The sequence below is a fragment of the Vidua chalybeata genome, chromosome 12 (genome assembly GCF_026979565.1).
Source record: "Vidua chalybeata isolate OUT-0048 chromosome 12, bVidCha1 merged haplotype, whole genome shotgun sequence".
NCBI lineage: Eukaryota > Metazoa > Chordata > Aves > Passeriformes > Viduidae > Vidua > Vidua chalybeata.
In genome coordinates, this window is record NC_071541.1 from 17,211,928 (window position 1) to 17,231,938 (window position 20,011).

Sequence of the window (20,011 nt, forward strand, 5' to 3'; positions counted from 1 at the left end):
TGAAATATTCTGGTGAGATTCACTGCATTTAATGCTGGGAGATGAGATCTGGCTTGTGAGATACTTGTACCTCATGCTGCTTATCTTACTTTGTACAGATTTTTGTCCCAGTATTTTAATAGATACTGTTTTGATTGTTGAAAATAATGCTGTAGAGCATAAGTAACTGGGCAGAGTCCCAGGGGTCACGTTGTGGGGAGCAGTTTGTGTGGGGATAAAGACCATGGCTGAGCATCTTCCAGGCACTGGAGAGGCTGAGCCAAAGGGCCCAGGGGCTGATGGGGATGGTGGGACTGGTAACCAGCAGCTAACTGGGGAAGCTGGGAAGCTTCTGGCACCACTGGCTCCCACCAAGCCTCTCAGATCTCCAAGTCACTGAACAGAGGATTCGTGTTTAACTGTGATGCTGAAGCTCTCTGACTCCATCATTAAAAAAACCCAGCGGCGCTGGGGGAATTCAGCATTTAATTAACTTGCCAAGTAGTAACGTTGACCAGAATTATGCAGGAAGACTTCTATTCTTGTTAATTACAGTTTTGTTGTCGCCCATTAGTAAATTGAAACAATTGCAGGGTAAGACCTGGTGGAGGTTGGCCAGCACGGCTGTGGCCACCTGCCAGCCATCTCTGGAGCTCTGGGGAGGCCGGGCACACACCAGTCCCTGCAGCCCTCACTGCTGACCCCCCTACCCCCACCCTGCCTCGTCCCCCGGAGGGAGCACAGCACTTACAGCACTTGCTGCCCCTTCAGCAGAGCCAGCAGGAATTGTGGCCAAATTCGGCATTCCCTGATGCCACTCGCATGGTGCACAGTTGAAACCTGGCATGGTCATTCCCACATAGATACAATGTCTTAAATGAAGCTGCCTTCCCTCAGTCCCTCATGCCCTGCCCCCAGGGCTCTGTCCTGCCTCTTGTGACTCCAGCAGCACTGATTGTCTCTCCAAGAACCCACTTTTCCTGTGACTCTTCTGCAAATCCCAGTTCTTTGGAGGCAAGGAAAGCAGGGAGCCCAAGGAATCAGGGCAGTGACCCTCAAAGGCTGTAAGCTGATAACCAGCTGGGCTGGGCAGCCCCCAGCAGCCTCACCCCCCTGCCTCTGGCTGGCTGTGTTCCAGTGTGCCCTGCCGTGCCAGTGCCTCTTCATTTCAGATGGCATCTCAGGCACACTTTGGTTTCATCCCTCTTCTTAATTATTGATGCTTTCCTCTGCCTGGAGCCCACTCTGCATCCCAGCAGTGTTGCCCATCTTCCCTGTGTGCCACAGCCTTCCTCAGCCCCAATTCCCCATAACTGTGCTTCAACATGGTTAAACCCCCCCATGCCCACCACCACAGTGGTTCAAAGGCAGCAAACCTCAGTGCCAAGCAAAGCCCAATCCCCATCCTGATCAGGGCCAAGGTTTCCAGAATCTTTAAGTGTGGAGACTCAGACATAAGCTGCCGTGCCTTTGCCATAAGCTCTTTACCCATTTTCCACCCCAACAAGGGGCACCCTGGCTTTCTGGGCATCCAAGGGTTTGGACATGTAAAGCACTAATTACAGGCTAATTATTATTATCTTCGTGGGATCTGGTTAATCTCAATGGGGATTTACAAGCTGTTAGCAAAGCAGCCACTCCTCCAATGTTTGCATTTTTCTCAGGGGCAGCTTAATCCCCTTGGCCGTGTTCTCTGGGAAATGCTTGAGGCCAGGTTATATGGAGAAGGAAGCTGCTTCAGAGCCAGTCCCTCTGAGAGGGAGCACAGGTGCTGTGGGATAACCAAACACCGAGCTGATAACGCTGCGGGAGAGGGACGGATCATTTGTCACCAGCAGAGCGTGGGGCACTGGCACAAGGCTGGGAGGTGCCTCAGCTTCAGCATCCTCACATTCTAAATCCCCCTGGGATTTAACCCTCAGACACATGACAGGTGTCAGTGCTGTGGTTGATGGGGCTGCAGAGGTCTCTCAAAGATGGAACAAAGAGCTCAGAATGGTTTACCGGAGGCATTCCCACTGGCACGGGCAGCTTTGCTTGCCTCCACCTTCCCACAGCTGCCGTGGGCAGGATTTCTGTCTTCCTCATGTGCATGGGGGAACTGGGCAGCTCACAGCTGCTGCTGCTGGAGTGTTCATTGCAGCCAGTGTAAGCTGTGATGGCAAATGCTGCACTGGTTGCAGCAGCACGGTCTGTGCTCACACACAGCTCCACATGGCACTGGCTGTGCCAGGGATGGGGCTCTCCCACAGCTCAGGAAAATTCAGTTATCCCTTCACTACTTTTCTGCCATAACCTCACAGTCATTTTCCACAGGGGTTCAGATTGAAGCGCAGGGTGCAGGACTGTCAGCAGGGTCTCTTCAGCATTTAAGACCCTAGAGGTGCTGAAGGAAAAGTCAGTAAGAGAAGATGCAAACTCAGCATATGCCAGTGTCTCAGTTCAAGTGTCTCGGGCTTGGCAGGCACCTCTCACAGCTGGCAAAGCCCAAGGACCCTCTCTGCTTGCCCTTCCTTAGCTCCTGCCTTCCCACTGTACCCAGGCCTTCCTGCCTGCTTTGAAAGACAAGGTGCATTTCAGAGTAGAGCTCCACAATCTTTTTGGCAGAGCTATTTTTAACAGAGATTGTTCCCTTATCCACTTCCCAGTGCGGTCCCATGAAGAGTCGAGCTGTCACATCTACGAGAGCAGGATGGCAGGGTGAGCTGCTCAAACTGGGACAGCTGCCAAGAGGAATGGCTGCAGAGCCACAGCTGGGAGGAACCTCAGGGAGGAGCCTCACACCAACCTGCAGAGACAACAGATCATAGAATCATAGAACAGTTTGCATTGGAAGGGACCTTCATCTCGTCCCAACCCCTCTGCCATGGGCACAGTCACCTTCCACTAGACCAGGTTGCTCAAAGCCCCATCCAGCCTGATCATGAACTCTTCCAGGGATGGGCATCCCCATGGAGTAGATTAGTACTTTGCTTGTCTGGTTGTGGAGGAGCCCTAAGCCTTGTGCTGATGAGATCACACACCAGCAGTGACATCTGCCTCTCCATGGGCTCCTTGAATGGGACCTGATTGGCACTCAGCATCTGCAGCACTGGTGGCCAGTGTTGGCCTTCCATGGTCTTTCTGGGCTTGAATTTTTCTCTGGAAGGGCAAAAGCACTTGTGCCCATCACATATGCACAGGTCCCCAGTCACCAAAGTCTAGCAGGCTGGGACATGAGGATATACAATGCCCCCCTCAGGGAGGGTGTAAAGGTTCTGAGTGAGGCAGGCTGGGTAGTTCAAGGCAAGCTGATCTCCTCAAGCTCCTTCAGGACCATGGTGGGAGCTGGTGTGGTAGTGTGGCAGACAGGTATGGGCAGGAGCTGAGCTGAGCTTTGCCCTAGCACATCCAACCCATCCCCTGTGCATTGTGCCCTGCCCTCACTGCCTGCATCAAGGAGAGAGCTCTAGCAGAGAAAAATGGGATCCCTGAATGAAAAATGAAAGGTTGTGTATTTCCATGAGGCATGGTTTCAATTTGTGTCACACAATCACATTTCCTTCTGTGGTCTGGAATAATTACACAGCAGAGTGGGGCAAGCAGATCTGATTCAGAGGCACGGGAATGAGTTCTGAAATAAAAGAAGACAAATGCAATCATTAAGATACAATAGGCTGCACTTGCCCCTTAATTAGACTTTCTCTTTGATTAAGCAGTAATTAAATATTTCTGTGCTGAAAGGGATTTTTTAAATGGCCCTCCAAAGCCCTAATGTATTCTTAAGATGTTTGTGTGAAGAGCAGGGGCTGCTGCAGGGTGCTGGGTGTGGGAGGATGTTTTACACCTGCCCCTTTCCTGCAGGAGCAGCCCTCCTCCCCCTCTGCTCCCTGGAGAGCAGGGGGCTAGATGGCTGCTCCTGGGCTGGATTGCTGCACGAGTGAAGATGTGTCTGGGGGAAAGCCCTGCTGCTCCTGGCCACCACCAGCTGCAAGGCATCTCCAGCATCTCATCAGAACCTGGAGACCCCTGGGATGCAGATGACAAGGCTATCACAGTTCTGCTGCCCCATAGGTATGGGATTTGGAGTCATGAATTAGAATAATGAAATTGTTCAGGTTGGAAAAGACTCTTGGAATCATAGAGTCCAACTGTTATGCCAGCACTGCCAAGGCCACCACTAAACTCTGTCCCTAAGCACCACATCTACACATATTTTAAATCCCTTCAGGGATGGTGACTCCACTGTTTCCCTGAGCAGCCTGTCCCAGTGCTTGACAACCCTTTCAATGAAGAAATTTTTCCTAATATTCAATCTAAACATCCCCTAGTGCAACCTGAGGCTGTTTCCTCAATGTCATTTTGATGAACCTCATCTTCTCCAGGCAGACGATGGCCTCTGGGGCCCCAGGGCACACAGCCCTGGCCCCAGGCTGGTCCAACTGAAGACCAAGACCACCTCTCGGACAGCATGACAGCTCCTCAGGGCCAGCCACCCCTTGAGGTTAGCCACCCTGAGCTTTGGGATCCATGGATCAGCAAAGGAGAAGTCTGGGAAAAGAACCTGGAGCATATTGTGGGGTTAGCAGCAAAACTGAAAAGATTTAAGATGCTGAAACATCTAAAGGGAAGGAGATGTCAGGCCCCTATTCCTGGACATCCCTGCATGGGTAAAAATAGCCCTTGGGCAACCCAGGGGAGGAAAGCGCTTCTGATCTCTTAATGCAGAGCCCCTGCCTTAGCCCTGTGGGCTCTCTGCCACTCACAACCCTGCTTGCCTCTGCTTTTTCCAGGCCATAAAACGACATCTCTTGCTGAGAATTTCACTAGACAAGATTGTCTTGTTCTTTTCCTGCACAGCATGTACTTTGTTTAATATATTTGGGAAATTCTGGCATACTTGTGTACCCACTATTTTTGTTAACCTAGAAAAAAAGAGCCATAAGTGTTATGATTATGCTATTAAACCTTTATTGTATCAAAGAAAACAAATCAGAGTGAGAGAGGAGCTGTACAGAGCTGAGAAGTGTTAAGCTACGGTAGTAATCTGCCTTTAATTGTTTAATTTCTCTTAAAACTGAAATACCACAAGGCTGAAGAATGAAAGAGCTGGTGATGCTGAGGGATTTTGGGCGAGAGTGTGCAATCCCTGTGCTGCAACCTCTGAGTTGCAGAGGTCTCTGCAACCTCTGGCTGGACATCTCTGGGTTCTGGACAAGGGTAGGGATGGGTTGAAGCTGGATGTGGATGGTTTGCAGGGTATGGCTATGACACTGCATGCCCCTCCACAGCTGGTTATTTGGTTTGGGTGGGCCGAATCCTTTGCACCATTGCCAGGTGTCCCACCAGCAGAGCTCCTCCGTGAGATCCCTGCTGGGGTGAAGCTCGCAGAATTTCAACAGGACTTTTCCTTCCATTCTTTTGCAGAAGAACGAATGGCTGTGCTTGAACTGCCAAACTCAGCGGCTGCTCGAAGGCAGCCTCGGCGACCCTGCCCCAATGCCACTGCCTACCCCAAAGCCGCCATCCACCGGCTCCCCACGGCACCAGCCGCCCGCCGCCGGCCAGCAGAGAGCGCCCACGCCGGCACCCGTGCCCGCCGAGCCAGCACGCCCCGAGCAGCAGCCCTCGCCCGCCAGGAGCCTCCGGGCTGCTGAGCCGAGCAGGACCGCGAGCCCTGCCCCGGTAGAGAAGAAGCACCCACCGCCAGCAGAAAAGAAGCCCCCGGTGCCGGCAGAGGAAAAGCCCCTGCCCAAAGCTGCCCCGGAGCCTTCCAAAGCTCCTGAGAGCGTCGCTCCAAAGGGGAAGAGCATGACCCCCAAACCAGAGGTGGAGAGAAAGGAGAGCCAGGCACTCCCCGAGGTGCCACGGGCAAAGGAGCAGGAGGTGAGCTCTCAGGGTGCATCCAGCTCCGAGCCTCCCTGGGCACCACAGCTTGCTCCAGGCTGGCGTGGTACTGAGCTGTGCCTCTATCAGTAGTTGTGCCCACAAATGGGGAAGGACCTTCACAGGCTCCATGGCAGCATGCTGTTATTTGCCTTCTTTTTATTAGGATTACATCAACTCAGGCAAAATGCGATAGTTCAGGTCATGTCTGGCCTCTGGATTTCTTTTAAAATAATAGAAGGGTAGTTGGGATTTGTTGTCAAATGGAAAACTCAGCATTCCATGTTGCAGCAGTGGTTGTTTTTCTGTTCTTTATCCCACCTTTTCTAAAATTCAAAACAATTTGGGGAAACATTTGGCTGTCTTGGGATCGTGTTTCCCCACAAACAACCATCCCAGCAGCAGCCAGCAGAGCCCCCCATGGGCAGGGGACATGGCAGAAGGTCCCCACCAGCTGGGAGGGAATGGCTGCCCCCCTCGCTGCTGTGCAGCCCCCAGAGAAGAGGCTCCTTGGGTCCCCAAAATCAAGTGGTCTGTGGTGCCTCTGTGCTGGCAGTGTGGCAGGTCCTGCCAGTAGCACCGGGGCTGGGTGTGATGGCACAGTCCCTATGGCTCAAAGACTTGTCCCTCACACTGCCTAATTGTCAAGCCAATTAAAGGGGCCTATTTATTTCTGCTGTCATCTAGCAAGAATCCTGGGGCCGGCCCTGCCTCTGAAGGGTGCCTTGGGGGCTGCAGGCCCAGTTTTTCAAACATATTTATTAGTCCCCCAATGTATTTATGCCCAGGGCCACTTGCTGTACCATCCCCTGCTTGCACCACACCCTCTAACCTGCCTTTATTAGCACAGACAAGTTGCTGATGTGCCACTGAATTGGGGGACACAGGGTGGCCCCCAGTCTTTGCTCTGAGCTGGCTCCCAGTGGTTCCCAGACCTTCTGTGTGCTCCTTGGGAGATGGTTTGGGGGATGTAGGAGCAGCAGCTCTGGAGCTGCCTGGATCTGACACTGTGTTCTCCCTTGCCTGCAGGATGGCAGCAAGCCTTACCCCCCAGACCTGTCCCGCAGCCCCCAGAGCCTCAGCGACACCGGCTACTCCTCTGACGGCATCTCCAGCTCACAGAGCGAGATCACCGGCCTGGTGCAGCAGGAAGAGGAGAAGCTGAGCAGCACCGGGCTGGCTGGGCAGAGCCCCCCCAGCCCCTCTGAGCTCACCAAGTTGGAGAGCAGCATGAGGCCTCTCCTGGAAGGCCGGGGTGCACCGACACAGTCCCCAGAGCGTAGCAAGAGCCGCACAGAGCCACAGGAGGACCAGCGGCAACAGCAGCGGCCACGGTACCTCTCCATCACCCCTGAAGCCTTTGACTCAGACGAGGAGCTGGAGGACATCCTGGAAGAGGATGAGGAGTGGGAGAACCAGCGGGAGCGTCGGGAGAGTGCGGAGTCCTCAGATGAGTTTGGCAGCAAGCTGCGGCATGACTATGTGGAGGACAGCAGCGAGGGGGGCTTCTCCCCAGTGCCCCCCCGGAGCAAGGGCCAGGAGGCAGAGGTGACAGATGAGGAGTTCATGCGGAGACAGATCCTGGAGATGAGTGCTGAGGAGGATAACCTCGAAGAGGAGGAGGAAGGCTATGGGCGCACCAAGTACAGCGTCCCCAAAGCTGGTCAGAAGACCGAGGCAGAGAAGGGCAAAGAGCCAGCGTCGGCCAAGCGGCGCCTGCCACATGGTGCCAGCAGCATGTACACAGAGGAGAGCAAAGAGGTGGAGGCAGTGGAGGGTGATGACTTGAGCACGGCCCAGGGTGGGCTGCGGCGATTCAAGACCATTGAGCTGAACAGCACAACTGGCTACGGCCGGGAGATGGAGATTGGCCAGGAGCCAGATACCAGTGTGGACCGGGAGCCCGAGCTGGAGATGGAGAGCCTGACAGGCTCCCCTGAGGAGCGCTCACGGGGCGAGTACTCATCCACCCTGCCAGCCACAACGCCCAGCTACACCTCAGGCACCTCACCCACCTCCATCTCCTCACTGGAGGAGGATAGCGACAGCAGCCCCAGCCGCCGGCAGCGACTGGAGGAGGTGAAGCAGCAGAGGAAGGCTCGGCATCGCTCACATGGCCCCTTGCTGCCCACCATTGAGGATTCATCTGAGGAGGAGGAGATGCGGGAGGAAGAGGAGCTCCTGCGGGAGCAGGAGAAGATGCGGGAGGTGGAGCAGCAGCGCATCCGGAGCACAGCACGCAAGACCAAGCGTGACAAGGAGGAGCTAAGGGCCCAGCGGAGGAGGGAGCGCTCCAAAACCCCCCCCAGCAATCTCTCCCCCATCGAGGACGCCTCCCCCACAGAGGAGCTGCGACAGGCGGCAGAGATGGAGGAGCTGCACCGCTCCTCTTGCTCCGAGTACTCGCCTTCCATTGACTCAGAAGCAGAGAGCTTTGATGCTGTGGCCTCCAAGCTGTACAAGTCTGGCAGCGAATACAACCTGCCCACTTTCATGTCACTGTACTCCCCGACAGAGAAGGTGGAGAGTGCTGCCAGCCAGCCCGTCAGCAAGCCCCTGAAAAGCGCCGAGGAAGCCTATGAGGAGATGATGCGGAAGGCAGAGATGATGCAGAAGCAGCAGGTCCAGCAGGCCCAGCCTGCCTCTTCCTACAGCAGCACCTACCAGCAGGTTGGCTACCGCAGTACTGAGGGCCAGAACGGCTTTGACTACCAATATGGCGAGGAATACCAGTACGACAGCGGCCTCACGCGCCCCTCCCAGCCCGACTATTCCAGTGCCCTGCCGAAGGCAGGAGCAGTGTACGAGGAGATCCTGCAGACCTCACAGAGCATCTCCAGGATGCACCAGTCCTCTTCCTTTGACCTGGCCCTCAAGCAGGGTGAGAAGGTGAAGGGGCAGGAGGAGGCATACCAGGAGAAGCGCTTCCTCAATGCAGAGAGCGCCTACGCTGACCTGCTGAAGCAGAACGGCGGCCCACTCACCCCTGGCACAAGCCCCACACAGCTCTCTGCTCCTGTCTCCTTCGCCAGCTCCGACAGCAGCACCGGCAAGACTATTCCTGATGTCCGAGTCACTCAGCATTTTGCAAAAGAGGGACAAGACCTAGCCAAGCTCCAGAGTGCCCCGGTAGCACCCAGCCCAGTATCCAAGGCTACTACCACTCCTTATGCTTACAGCAAAGGCACCAGCACAGTGACAACAGCAGCAGGCAGCCCTGGGAGTGCGCTGCAGAGCTACAGCTCACCAAGTCCAGAGGCCCCATCCATAGCTGGGAGAAGCTACACTCCATCAAAGAGCACTGTCAGCTATGGCTCACAGACCGAGGATACCACCAGAAGCAGGACAGTGGAGATCAGCGTGCAGACAGCCAGGGAGAAGATCCCAGCTGTGAGTGACAGCAAGCCCACACTGCCCAAGACATACACCTTCTTCAAGAGCTCCAGCCCTCCACTCTCACCCACCTCACCCACACAGAGTCCCACCCGCACCACAAAGGCCACGGCAGAGTTTTCCACACAGACACAGAGCCCAGTACTCTCTTATGATGGTCCTTCTGCTGCTGCTGCTGGCCCGGACACCTCTTCCTCCATGGTGGCGCAGGGGACGCAGACGCCGCACCGGGCGGGCTCGCCACGCCTGACTCGGCAGGCCTCCTCACAGGACTCCCCCTTCATGGTGATCACACTGGCAGCCGATGCAGCCAGCCAAACCAAGCCAGTCAGCTCTGGCGCCTTGACATCTCCCACTTCGTCCCCCACCAGGCCAAGCCGGCAGCTGCTGGCACATGGTTACACCCAGACACCAGAGCCAGAGCAGCCAACAGGTGTCTACATCAGGGCACAGCCAGTGAAAGACCACGCCCAGAAAGCACCTGCCGTGACTTCAGCCGCTGACGGCATCACAGGACTGTACAGCTGGGGAGCACTCCCCGCAGAAAACATCTCCCTCTGCCGCATCTCCTCCATCCCCGGTACGTCCCGGGTGGAGCCAGGGCCCAAGGTGCCAAGCAGCAACGCTGTGGACTTACGGACTGCATTGAAGTCTGCCCCCATCATCATAACAGACCAAGGCATGGATCTCACGTCCTTGGCCACCGAGGCCAGGAAGTACTGCCTGACCCTGGACCATATCCCCAACCGGCAGTCCACAGCCATCCAGCCTTTGATCATCAACCTCAATGCCCAGGAGCAGCCCCACGCCATCATCGCAGCAGCCAGCACTGCCAGCCTGGCCATCGCCTCTCCCATGATTCTCTCGCAGTCCAAGCAACCCATGGTCTATGGAGACCCTTTCCAGAGCCGTGTGGATTTCGGGCAGGGAACCGGGAGCCCAGTGTGCTTGGCGCAGGTGAAGCAGGTGGAGCAAGGTGTCCAGACAGCCACTGTCAGAGCAAGTGGGGTGGCCAGTGGCAAGCCTGAGCCCACTGCTGCCCCACAGACCAAATTTGCAAGGTACGGCATGCCGGGACAGATGGTGAAGAAGGACGTGCTCCTCACCCAGACCGGTGGGGCACAGAATGCCAGCGGCCTCCCACAGTCTTTCCCACCAGAGCCAGGATCGGAGGTGTACCGGGCAGTGCCAGTAGAGCTGAAGAGCCAGAGCCCTCTCCTTGCCCTGGGTGGCAAGAAATCCCAGGTGATGATGGTGCAGATGGAGGAGGCAGCGACTGGCCCGGTGACCAAAGTGCTGAAGGAGGAGGTGCCAGCCAACGTCCTGGACCTCACGGGCGTGAAGCCGGAGAGCCAGGTGGCCTGCTGTGACATGGTATACAAGTTCCCCTTTGGTGGCAGCTGCACGGGTGCTTTCAACCCCACCTCCAAGATGCCAGAGAAGAAAACCGGGGAGGCGGCAGTGATGCCTGGTCGGAAAGCTGGTGGACCAACGTATGGCGGCAGAGAGCCAGAGCTGCCAGAGACCTTCCCTTACCGGGAGCAGCCGGCCCCGACACCTGCACTCTACGAGGAGCAGAAGTTTTACCCAGCCAGCGCCTTCGGACGACTCTACTCCTCCATGTCAGACACGAACCTCTCTGAAATTGGGATGAGCTACTACCACACAAAGGGGGATCAGTCCTTCCCTGCCCCAGCAGGTGATGCCGCTGTGGACCTCAGCACCATGAAGCACTCCTACAGTGTGGGCTTTGCCGAGGGGGGTTACCTGGGCCAGGGGCCACAGTATGGCTCTTTTTCCGACCTCCGCCAACCAGGAGAACTGCTGAGTCACCCCTTTCCCATGCGGAGGTACAGCTCGGCCTCCAACATCTACTCTGACTACCGTTTCTCACACCGGGGGGACCTGGCCAGCTTCCAGGAGTCCAGCCTGGCCCACTACAGTGCCACCACAGCACGTGAGATCAGCCGCATGTGTGCTGCCCTCAACTCCATGGACCAGTACGGGGGCCGGCATGCCAATGGCCCTGATGTGCTGCCTTATGGCCCCAGCACCGGGCAGGGGGGCACAGGGGGTTTGGCAGCTCAGCAGCAGGGCCCTGTACCCCCCAAACCCAGTGGGATGTACAACCCCACCTTCCCTGAGGGACGGCAGGGCTTCAGCAACCTGGCACAGTACAACATTCCTGGTGTCCGCCTGGGCACCATCCGGCAAATGCTTCCTTCCACCGCAACCGTGCGGGCTGCCGACGGCATGATCTACTCCACCATCAACACCCCCATCGCCTCCACGCTGCCCATCACCACCCAGCCAGCCTCGGTGCTGCGGCCCATGCTGCGTGGGCTATACAGACCCTATGGCCCAGGCGGTGTGGCAGCAGTCCCACTGGCCAGCTTGGCCAGGCTGCCAGTTGTCACCCCCCGTGTCCCGCTTGCAGCACAAGGCCTCTACCGCTTCCCGACCCCAAGCCGGCCAGCCCCAGCAGCCTCGATGATGGAGACACCCGTGTACCTGGGGAAGCCCGTCGCCAGCACAGCACCGGCAGCAGCGGGAGCTGCTCCCGCTGCCAAAGCACCTGCTGCCCCCGCCGCACCTGCCAGTGGCTTGCAGAGAGCAGAGCCACCACCAGCTGCCCCCCGTGCAGAGGCGCCAGCAGCACCAGCAGCCCCCAAGGAGAGTGGGCCAGTGGCCACAGCGCCCAAGCCACCACTGGATGGAGCTCAGCGGGAGGAGCGGGAGCGGGAAGAGGAGCGTCAGCGCAAGCAGCAGGAGCACGTGCTGCAGCTGGAGCGGGAGCGTGTGGAGCTGGAGAAGCTGCGGCAGCTGCGGCTGCAGGAGGAGCTGGAGCGGGAGCGCGCCGAGCTTCAGCGGCACCGGGAGAAGGAGCAGCTGCTGGTGCAGCGGGAGCTGCAGGAGCTGCAGTGCATCAAGCAGCAGGTGCTGCAGCAGCAGCAGGAGGAGCGGCACGCGCAGCTGGCACTGCAACGGGAGCAGCTCGCCCAGCAGCGCCTGCAGCTTGAGCACATCCACCAGCTCCAGCACCAGCTGCAGCAGCAGCTGGAGGAGCAGAAGCGGCAGAAGACCATCTTCCCCACTCCCGTGGAGCCCACTGCCCGCCCACCCGAGGGGCCCACTGAGGCGCCGCGGGTGCTGCCGCACAATGGGCAGGCATGGCCCCCACCGGGCCAGACACCCCCAGAGGGGCCTGCCGGTCCCCGCTACCCCATGCCACAGCGGCCACTCAGCAGCTCGGCCTCGGACATGTCACTTCAAGTCGAGGAGTCCTGGGAGCCCGGCCGGGGCATCAAGAAGAGGAACTCGATGCCACGGCTGAGGGATGCCTACGAGAAGGAGACCTTTGCGGCGCGGAAGATGGCGGACAGCAGCGTGCAGACAGATGAGGAGGACGGCGAGGAGCGGTTCATGCTGTCGCGGCGGCGGCGGACGCGGCGCAGCGCTGACTGCAGTGTGCAGACGGACGAGGAGGACAGCGGGGAGTGGGAGCAGCCCGTGCGCCGCCGGCGCTCCAGGGCCTCACGGCACACTGAGGCCAGCACCGAGGGCAAGACGGACGGGGCAACCCGCACAGCCAGCGTGGGTATCCAGACCATCAGCGACTGCTCAGTGCAGACAGAGCCCGACCAGCTCCTCCGTGTCTCCCCCTCCATTCACATCACCACCCATGACCCCCGAGTGGAGATTGTGAAGTACATCTCAGCCCCAGAGAAGACGCAGCGGGGTGAAAGCCTAGCCTGCCAGACAGAGCCAGAGCCAGCTCCCCAACCTGGCGTTGTGGTCCCCCAGTTGACGGTGCCTACCACCATCCCGCCCTACTCCACCAACCTCCAAATCGTGAGCACAGGCCCCCTGGACCCCCACACTGTCCGGCAGCAGACTCTGGGCAAGTTTGAGAAGAAGAAGCCAGATCCCCTGGAAATTGGTTACCAATCCCATCTGCCGGCTGAATCCCTCTCCCAGCTGGTAACCCGCCAGCCACCCCGCTCTCCCCAGGTCCTCTACTCACCTGTCTCACCCTTGTCCCCCCATCGCCTCCTGGAGTCCTCCTTTGCCACCAGCGAGCGGCTGAACAAGGCCCACGTCCCCCCACAAAAGCACTTCACCACCGACTTAGCCCAGCGCCAGCAGACGCTGCCGCGCCCCATCAAGACCATGCAGCGCTCCCTGTCTGACCCCAAGCCCATCAGCCCCACCTCTGAGGATGCCAGCAAGGACAGGTTCTCCCTCTACCAACACCCGCTGCTCCCCAGCTCACAGGTATGTCACCACAGGGAACAACCTTACCCTCAGGCAACAGCCCCAGGAGGCACCTCGGGACACTGCGGTTTCATTAGTGCTGTGGCAATTAATATTTCAGAAGGCCGGTCCCCGCAGCAGCTGATGGCAGCCAGCAGGCACAGACGTGCATGCCAATACCAGCAGCTAGAGGGAGGCCCTGGAGGTCCATTGGCTGCATGAGCAGGCAGGAGATGCTGCGGGTTGGCAGCATCAGGGCTGTCCCCTGCTCCAGATGGGTCCCCCTTCTCTCTCGAGGAGCCACCACCATGCACGGCTTCACCTAGGGTTGTGGTGGCTCTTGCTCACACCTTTGCCCCCACACACCAAGGTTGCCTTGGGCAGTCATGTGCCCAGCCAAGAAGTCCCGGGGCAATTCCTGGGGCAGCAGCACCCACTGGCAGTCCTCCAAGTCCCTCTGCCAAGTGCCCATGGACAGAAAGCATTTTTTGCAGCAGAGGGTATGCACATGGCCAGCTCAGCACTTGGCCGGCTGCCACCCCTGGTAATTACTCACGGAAAGCGCCCTGCCTGTTACTTCCATCCTATTTATTGCGCTTTTACATAAACGCCGCTTTCTCAGTGCATGAGGGAACATGTGCACAGCGGGATGCCTCACCCCAGCCCCTAGGGCACGGGAGGACCACTGCAATGCTTGGGGTGGGACGTGGGGGGGACACCCACCTGCCCTCCTGACCAGATGTCCCTTGGCTTTGCAGGTGGGGGGGCTGCAGTCAAGCTCGCTGGCACGCAAGGTGAAGCGGACACTGCCCAGCCCACCGCCTGAGGAGCCCCACGTCCCCCTGGCGAGCCCAGCTGCCTCCCAGCTCTACCTGAGCAGCCTGGCTCCCAAGGCCACCGCGCCTGTCACCAAGGCCAGCCTGCTGAAGGAGCTGGACCGCGACCTGAGGCTGGTGGAACATGAAGCCACCAAGCTGCGGAAGAAGCAGGCGGAGCTGGACGAGGAGGAGAAGGAAATCGACGCAAAGCTGAAGTACCTGGAGCTGGGCATCACCCAGCGCAAGGAGTCTCTGCTGAAGGATCGCGTTGGTGGGCGGGACCACCCCTACCTGCGCTACCCCGGGGATCGCCGCGACTACCTGTCAGACAGCGAGCTGCACAGCCTGCGCCTCGCCGCCTACGACAGCGCCGGCCTGCGCCCTGCTGGGCAGTACCCCGACTACAATGCCGCCGCCGCCGCCGCTGCCGCCGCTGCCGCCGCCGCCTCCTACGGCGCTTACCCGTACCCTGCCCCGCAGGGCCCCACCGCCTTCCCACCACCACGCCTCCAGCACCCCCAGTACCCCACAGCCAGCACCTCACAGGATGGCTTGCCGGCAGCTCCACTGCCCACCTTCACCTCGCCTGGTGGCTTCTCGGCCCCCAGCACCGCATACCCAGAGCTGGGCACCCCAGCCCAGCCAGGCTTCCAGCCCCAAAACCCCTACCAAGCCCCGAGCGCCTTCGCTGGGGCAGCCACCGTGCCGGCGGCACAGCCCACCCTCTACCAGAGCCCAGCAGACATAGCTGGCGGGCACCAGAAGCCACGGCAGACCTCTCTGGCTGACCTAGAACAGAAGATCCCCACCAACTACGAGGTCATCAGTGCGGCCACCAGCTCCTCTGCCGTGCCTGACGTCACCTTCAGCACTGCACCGGCGAGCAGTGGCTATGAGCAGTACAAGGCGCCTGAGACCCGGCCGGCTGAGAGAACCAGCACGGCACCGGGCCCCTCAGCCAGCTACTCTTCGGAGTCCCTCTACACCAGTCTGGAGCAGAACATCCCCCGTAACTATGTGATGATCGAGGACATCAGCGAGCTCACCAAGGAGAGTCCAGCAGTGGATGGGCAGAAAGCAGAGCCAGTGCACACGAGCACCGATAGCCGCCACAGCAGAGAGAAGAGTGATCTAGGGGACACCGAGGGCTCCAGCCGTCCTTGCTGCTACACCAAAGCTGAGGAGGAGTCTGAGGAGGACATCTATGATCACCATGGCCCCGACCATCGTGGGAAGAACAGCTACTACCGGGGCACAGAAAGCAATGGCAGGGTGTCAGGGAGCTCCACCAGCTCGAGCTACTACTATGGGGACAGTGAGTACCGGCACTCCTCACGGATGGACAAGCACAGCTCTGGCACGCCACTACCGAAGCATTCATCCAAGAACCTGGCACCTGCTGTCATCTCCTCCAAGCGCAGCAAGCACAGGAAGCAGGGCATGGAGCAGAAGATCTCCAAGTTCTCCCCCATTGAAGAAGCCAAAGATGTAGAGTCAGACCTGGCCTCCTACTCAACAACCACCTCAATTGGCAGCAGCAATGTGGCCTCCAGGGCCAAGAAGCTGCAGGATGAGATTACCTACGGCCTGAAGAAGAACGTCTATGAGCAGCAAAAGTACTACGGTGTCTCCAGCCGGGATCTGGTGGATGAGGAGGAGCGGATCTACTCTTCCAGCAGCAGAACCCGCTCCTCTGGCTATGGGGTGGAAAAGTCCACCAGCCGGGAGATGGGCGGCCGGAGCAAGTCCTATGAGCGGGAGAGCATGGAGCGCTCCCAGAAAGTCAGCTCCAAGCCCTCGTCCCTCAGCATGAGCCAGAGCCGTGGGCGAGCGCCCATGCGCTCGCAGCCCTCAGAGGAGGAGAGCCCTGTCAGCCCTATGGGGAAGTCAATGGGGGGGTCGCGCACTGCAGGAGGGCCGGGCCCCCAGTCAGCGGGGGACCCCTGCTCCCAGTTCTGCTCCAGCCACTCGTTGCCTGATGTGCAAAAGCACATCAAAGACGTGCCAAGGAGTCACTCGTACAAGCACGAGGAGGGCTACGGCATGGATGATGCCCATTGCGTTGTCTCGGACAGCGAAGGTAACAGCTCCCCGTGGTGACCACCCCAGAGCATGGCACTTCCCCGGGGCATGCCCGTCCGCTCGTACGCAGAGACACTCTCACCGCCTCAGTTTGCTTGACACGTGCCTTCCTCCCCCTGCCCTGGGTGTTCGGTGTTAGCCGGTCCTGCACGGTGCCCTGCTGCGCCGCGTCCCGTCCCCACTGGCACGTGCTGTCCCCTGCGCGCGTGCCCGCTGCTTGTCCCTCCCACTTCATTGCATGGCTTCCGCCCGCGCAGCCTCGAGCGAGAGATTGACTGTGGTTTGTTTTTGGTTTCTGAAGCCTATCATTTGGGTCAGGAGGAGACAGACTGGTTTGATAAGCCCAGGGAGGCGCGGGCAGAGAGGGTCAGGCACTACGGTGGCCACTCTTCCTCACAGAAGAGACCCCCAGTTAAGCACACCTACCACGATTATGACGAGCCCCCCGATGAAGACCCGTGGCAGCACGACGACTACCCCCAACACCGCGAGCACCGGCACCACAGGGAGTATGATCGCCATGCTGGCTCCTCCCGGCACGCCAGCGACGAGCCCCCACGCCGCTCCTCGAAGCAGCACCCACGAGAATCTGGCCGCCATGAGCCCCGTGGCCATGGGCCTTCAGCCGGCCCCAAGAAGGCACAGCAGCCCGAGTCCCGCGCACCTTATGGCCCCAGCTCCTCTGATTACGCCCCGTCATCCCGCCCCGCTGCTCACCACCATGGCACTGAGACCCCCAAGGCACAGAAACCTTCCCAGCCGCATGGGTCGGCCACGTCAGCGCCGAAGCCGGAGCCCCTCACACACCCACAGCAGCCGGCGGCCAGGCAGCAGCAGGCAGGGCAGCCGGCAGCGCGGCAGCAGCCGGCAGCACGCCAGGCTGCCCAGCCAGCAAGCTCGGCACAGCCTGACAGCAGGAGCAGGACACAGGGACCCCCCTCATCCCGGCCACCACAGCAGCAGCCAGGGCCGGCCCAGGCAGCAGGGAAGGCACCAGCCACACTCCATGCACAGCCGGGTGGACACCCAGCACCGGCGGTAAGTACAGACTTAGCTGGCCAGGCTGCATCCTGACCCCACGGCTCTGCCTGGAATCGACACAGCTGGCTGTGGCCAGGGGCTGGCAGGGGAAGTGTTGGCAATAGGAGCTATGGAGTAAAGCGTATCCCACTCACACACCCAATACAGACACCCAGAGGTGCTGTGGAAACTGCCATCCCCTTGAGGGGACCCAGGAGGGGACATCATTATGTCCAGGATCCCTTGCTGCCTCTTCTGGGGCTGTGGAGCAGTGTTTTGGGGTTTCAGTGTCACCTCCCAGCCTGGGCCACCCCTGGCAGATGCTCTGCTGGGAGGGTGAGCCCTGAGAGCTGTTTTCTCCTTTCCAGACAAAAGTGGAGCCAACAGACACATCCAAACCTGCAGCAAAAGTGCCACAGCAGCCGGGGAGAGCGCCGTCAGCACAGCCCCTGGGAGCAGCAGGTCAGTGAGCCCCAGTGGCACTGTGCCATCTGTCCCACCTTATGACACCTGCCTGGCACCCCAAAGCTCGGCTGAGCTCCCCCAGCCAGGCCTGTCCCCTGTTAACAGTGGCTTCGTTTGTCCCCCAGCAGACAGCAAGGCCGGTCCAAGGGCAGCCGGGCCACGTGGTCCCGCGGGCATGGCCTCAGGGCAGCCCGGCGGGGAAGGAGAGAGCGTCTTCTCCAAAATCCTGCCAGGGGGGGCAGCGGAACAAGCAGGCAAACTGACTGAAGGTGAGGGCTGCTCCTGGGATGGGGACAGGGCTGTGGTGCTGTTCTGCACCGAGATGGGGTCAGGCACCTTGGGGATGGTTGGGTGCAGCCAGTGGGATGCAGTGCTCCCACATTTTGGGGCCCAGGGAAGTGGAGGGCCAGGGTTACTACGCCATACTGACACCTGTCCTGGCTTCCCCGCAGCGGTGTCAGCTTTCGGCAAGAAGTTCACTTCGTTCTGGTGAGAGAACGGCACAAGGTGAGTGCAGCCAGCACCGGGCACTGTGCCGTGGGCTCTCCCTGCCCCGGCCGTGCCTGATGCCCTTCTCTTCCCTTCCACTGCAGGAGTTTGGGAAGTGAGTGGAGATTTGAGTCGTTGCAGTGGAAAAACCTATGAAGAAGCCAATGAATTCAGCACGCGGCGCCAGACTCTGAGTATAACAGTGAGTGTACAGGGCACACCTGCACACAAGTCCCCTCTGCCATGCCACCTCTGAGGTTCAAGCAGCACCAATGTCCCCTGAGCACCTGCTGAGCCCTGCCTTGCCATACTTCCAGCCTCCAGGCTGGGAAAGACATAGCACGGACCCATCCCTTCATCCTGGGCCACTCATCGCCATCTTCATCCCCAGGTGCTGGCCCCAAGCCAAGGCGTGGAGGCTTGGCCTTGTTCCACACTCTCAGCAATGCTGGTGCAGACCCTGGGTTTCCAGGGAAGCTTTGCGCGGTCCGGGCTCTGCTCCGGGAGCCCGTCCAGTGCGGGGGCGGGTGGAGGCGGCGGCAGCTGCTCCGCCGGCAGTGCCTCTTGGCTCTCTGGGGTTTTTTCTCTCGGGCTAGCGCTGCCGCTCGGCGGGGACCCTTCCGCGGGGAGGGGCTGCTCAGACTAACGCCTCTCTCTCTCGCTCTCTCTCTCTCTCTCCCCCTCTCTGGCTCTCGCAAGCTTTTGAAAACAGGGCGATCCCTGGATGCTGGACCAAACGACGGCCGAGCAGGGGCCCGGCGGACGCCCCGGGGCGGGTGCCCCCCACGCCTGGCGAGCAGCTCCGGCGCGGCACACGGCTAGCCCCGGCAGCTGCCCCGAGGGGATGGGCCTGGTCCGGACCGTCGGGTCAGGCCCCGTAGGTCGGCTGCGGCCCTTTCTCAAGATTATACGCAGAGTTGCTCCCTCTGAACCACAGCTCTGGCCTCTTCATAGGTTTTTCCCCCCCGCGAGCCGAGGGCTGGGCGCTGTGGGCGCCGCTCCTCCTTCCCGACCCCACCCGCCCCGCCGGGGCCGTCCCCGCGCCCCCTGCACTGCGGCCGCTCCCGGCCCCGCCGGGGAGCCCCGGAGCGCGTCAGCTAGGACCTAACACTGTTTCACTACCGAAATACGAGGCCATAGGACTCTGACAGGCGGCGCGGTCGGCTGGGCGCGTGTCCCGAAGCCATTGGAAGCAATTGAAAGGGCCGCGCTCGCCCTCGCCACGCAGCCAGCGCGCCTGCCGCCGGGCACCCCTTTTCTTTCAAGAACAGCCTTAATCATCCCACTTTGATTTCTGTGTATACCTCATCCGCACCGGGGTGGGGGGGGGGGGCACGGGGCGTCGTCAGGGGGGATCCTTTTTTCCTCGGTTTCTTTGGGTTCATTTTCTTTTCGTTTCGGGGTTTTATTTTTCTAAAGTTTATACCAAATCCTCTTCCCTCTTTGCTTTGTGCGATGAGTTAGCACACGGGCTGTCGTCTGTAGAAGCAATAGAGTGCAGGAGGCTACAAAAGAGCACAAATCCCGTGGAACAAGATCAGGAGAGCTTTGCCTCCGGCAGTATCCTTCCTTTTACTGTGCAATCCAAGTCCTTCTCAAGCCATTTTGCGGGGACGGCCGGCGCAGCGGCCGGCGGCCAAAGCCCA

At 59.5% G+C, this 20,011-nt stretch overlaps 1 protein-coding gene across 3 annotated transcripts in view; it reads left to right on the top strand.

Moving 5' to 3' along the window:
- Positions 1-19,650, top strand: part of BSN (bassoon presynaptic cytomatrix protein) — an 87,649-nt gene extending 67,999 nt beyond the window's left edge. For 2 of the 3 annotated variants that reach the window (XM_053953507.1, XM_053953508.1), the window contains 9 exons: positions 5,386-5,844; positions 6,874-13,512; positions 14,250-16,389; positions 16,693-17,429; positions 17,780-17,873; positions 18,002-18,145; positions 18,329-18,383; positions 18,470-18,567; positions 19,065-19,650. In XM_053953507.1, the coding sequence (XP_053809482.1) occupies positions 5,386-5,844; positions 6,874-13,512; positions 14,250-16,389; positions 16,693-17,429; positions 17,780-17,873; positions 18,002-18,145; positions 18,329-18,369 (10,254 nt within the window). In that variant the 3' untranslated portion in view covers positions 18,370-18,383; positions 18,470-18,567; positions 19,065-19,650. Of the gene's footprint in view, positions 1-4,406; positions 4,463-5,385; positions 5,845-6,873; positions 13,513-14,249; positions 16,390-16,692; positions 17,430-17,779; positions 17,874-18,001; positions 18,146-18,328; positions 18,384-18,469; positions 18,568-19,064 lie in introns of those variants that run through there. The other variant, XM_053953509.1, reaches the window with a different exon arrangement.
- The last annotated feature ends 361 nt before the right edge of the window (positions 19,651-20,011 follow it).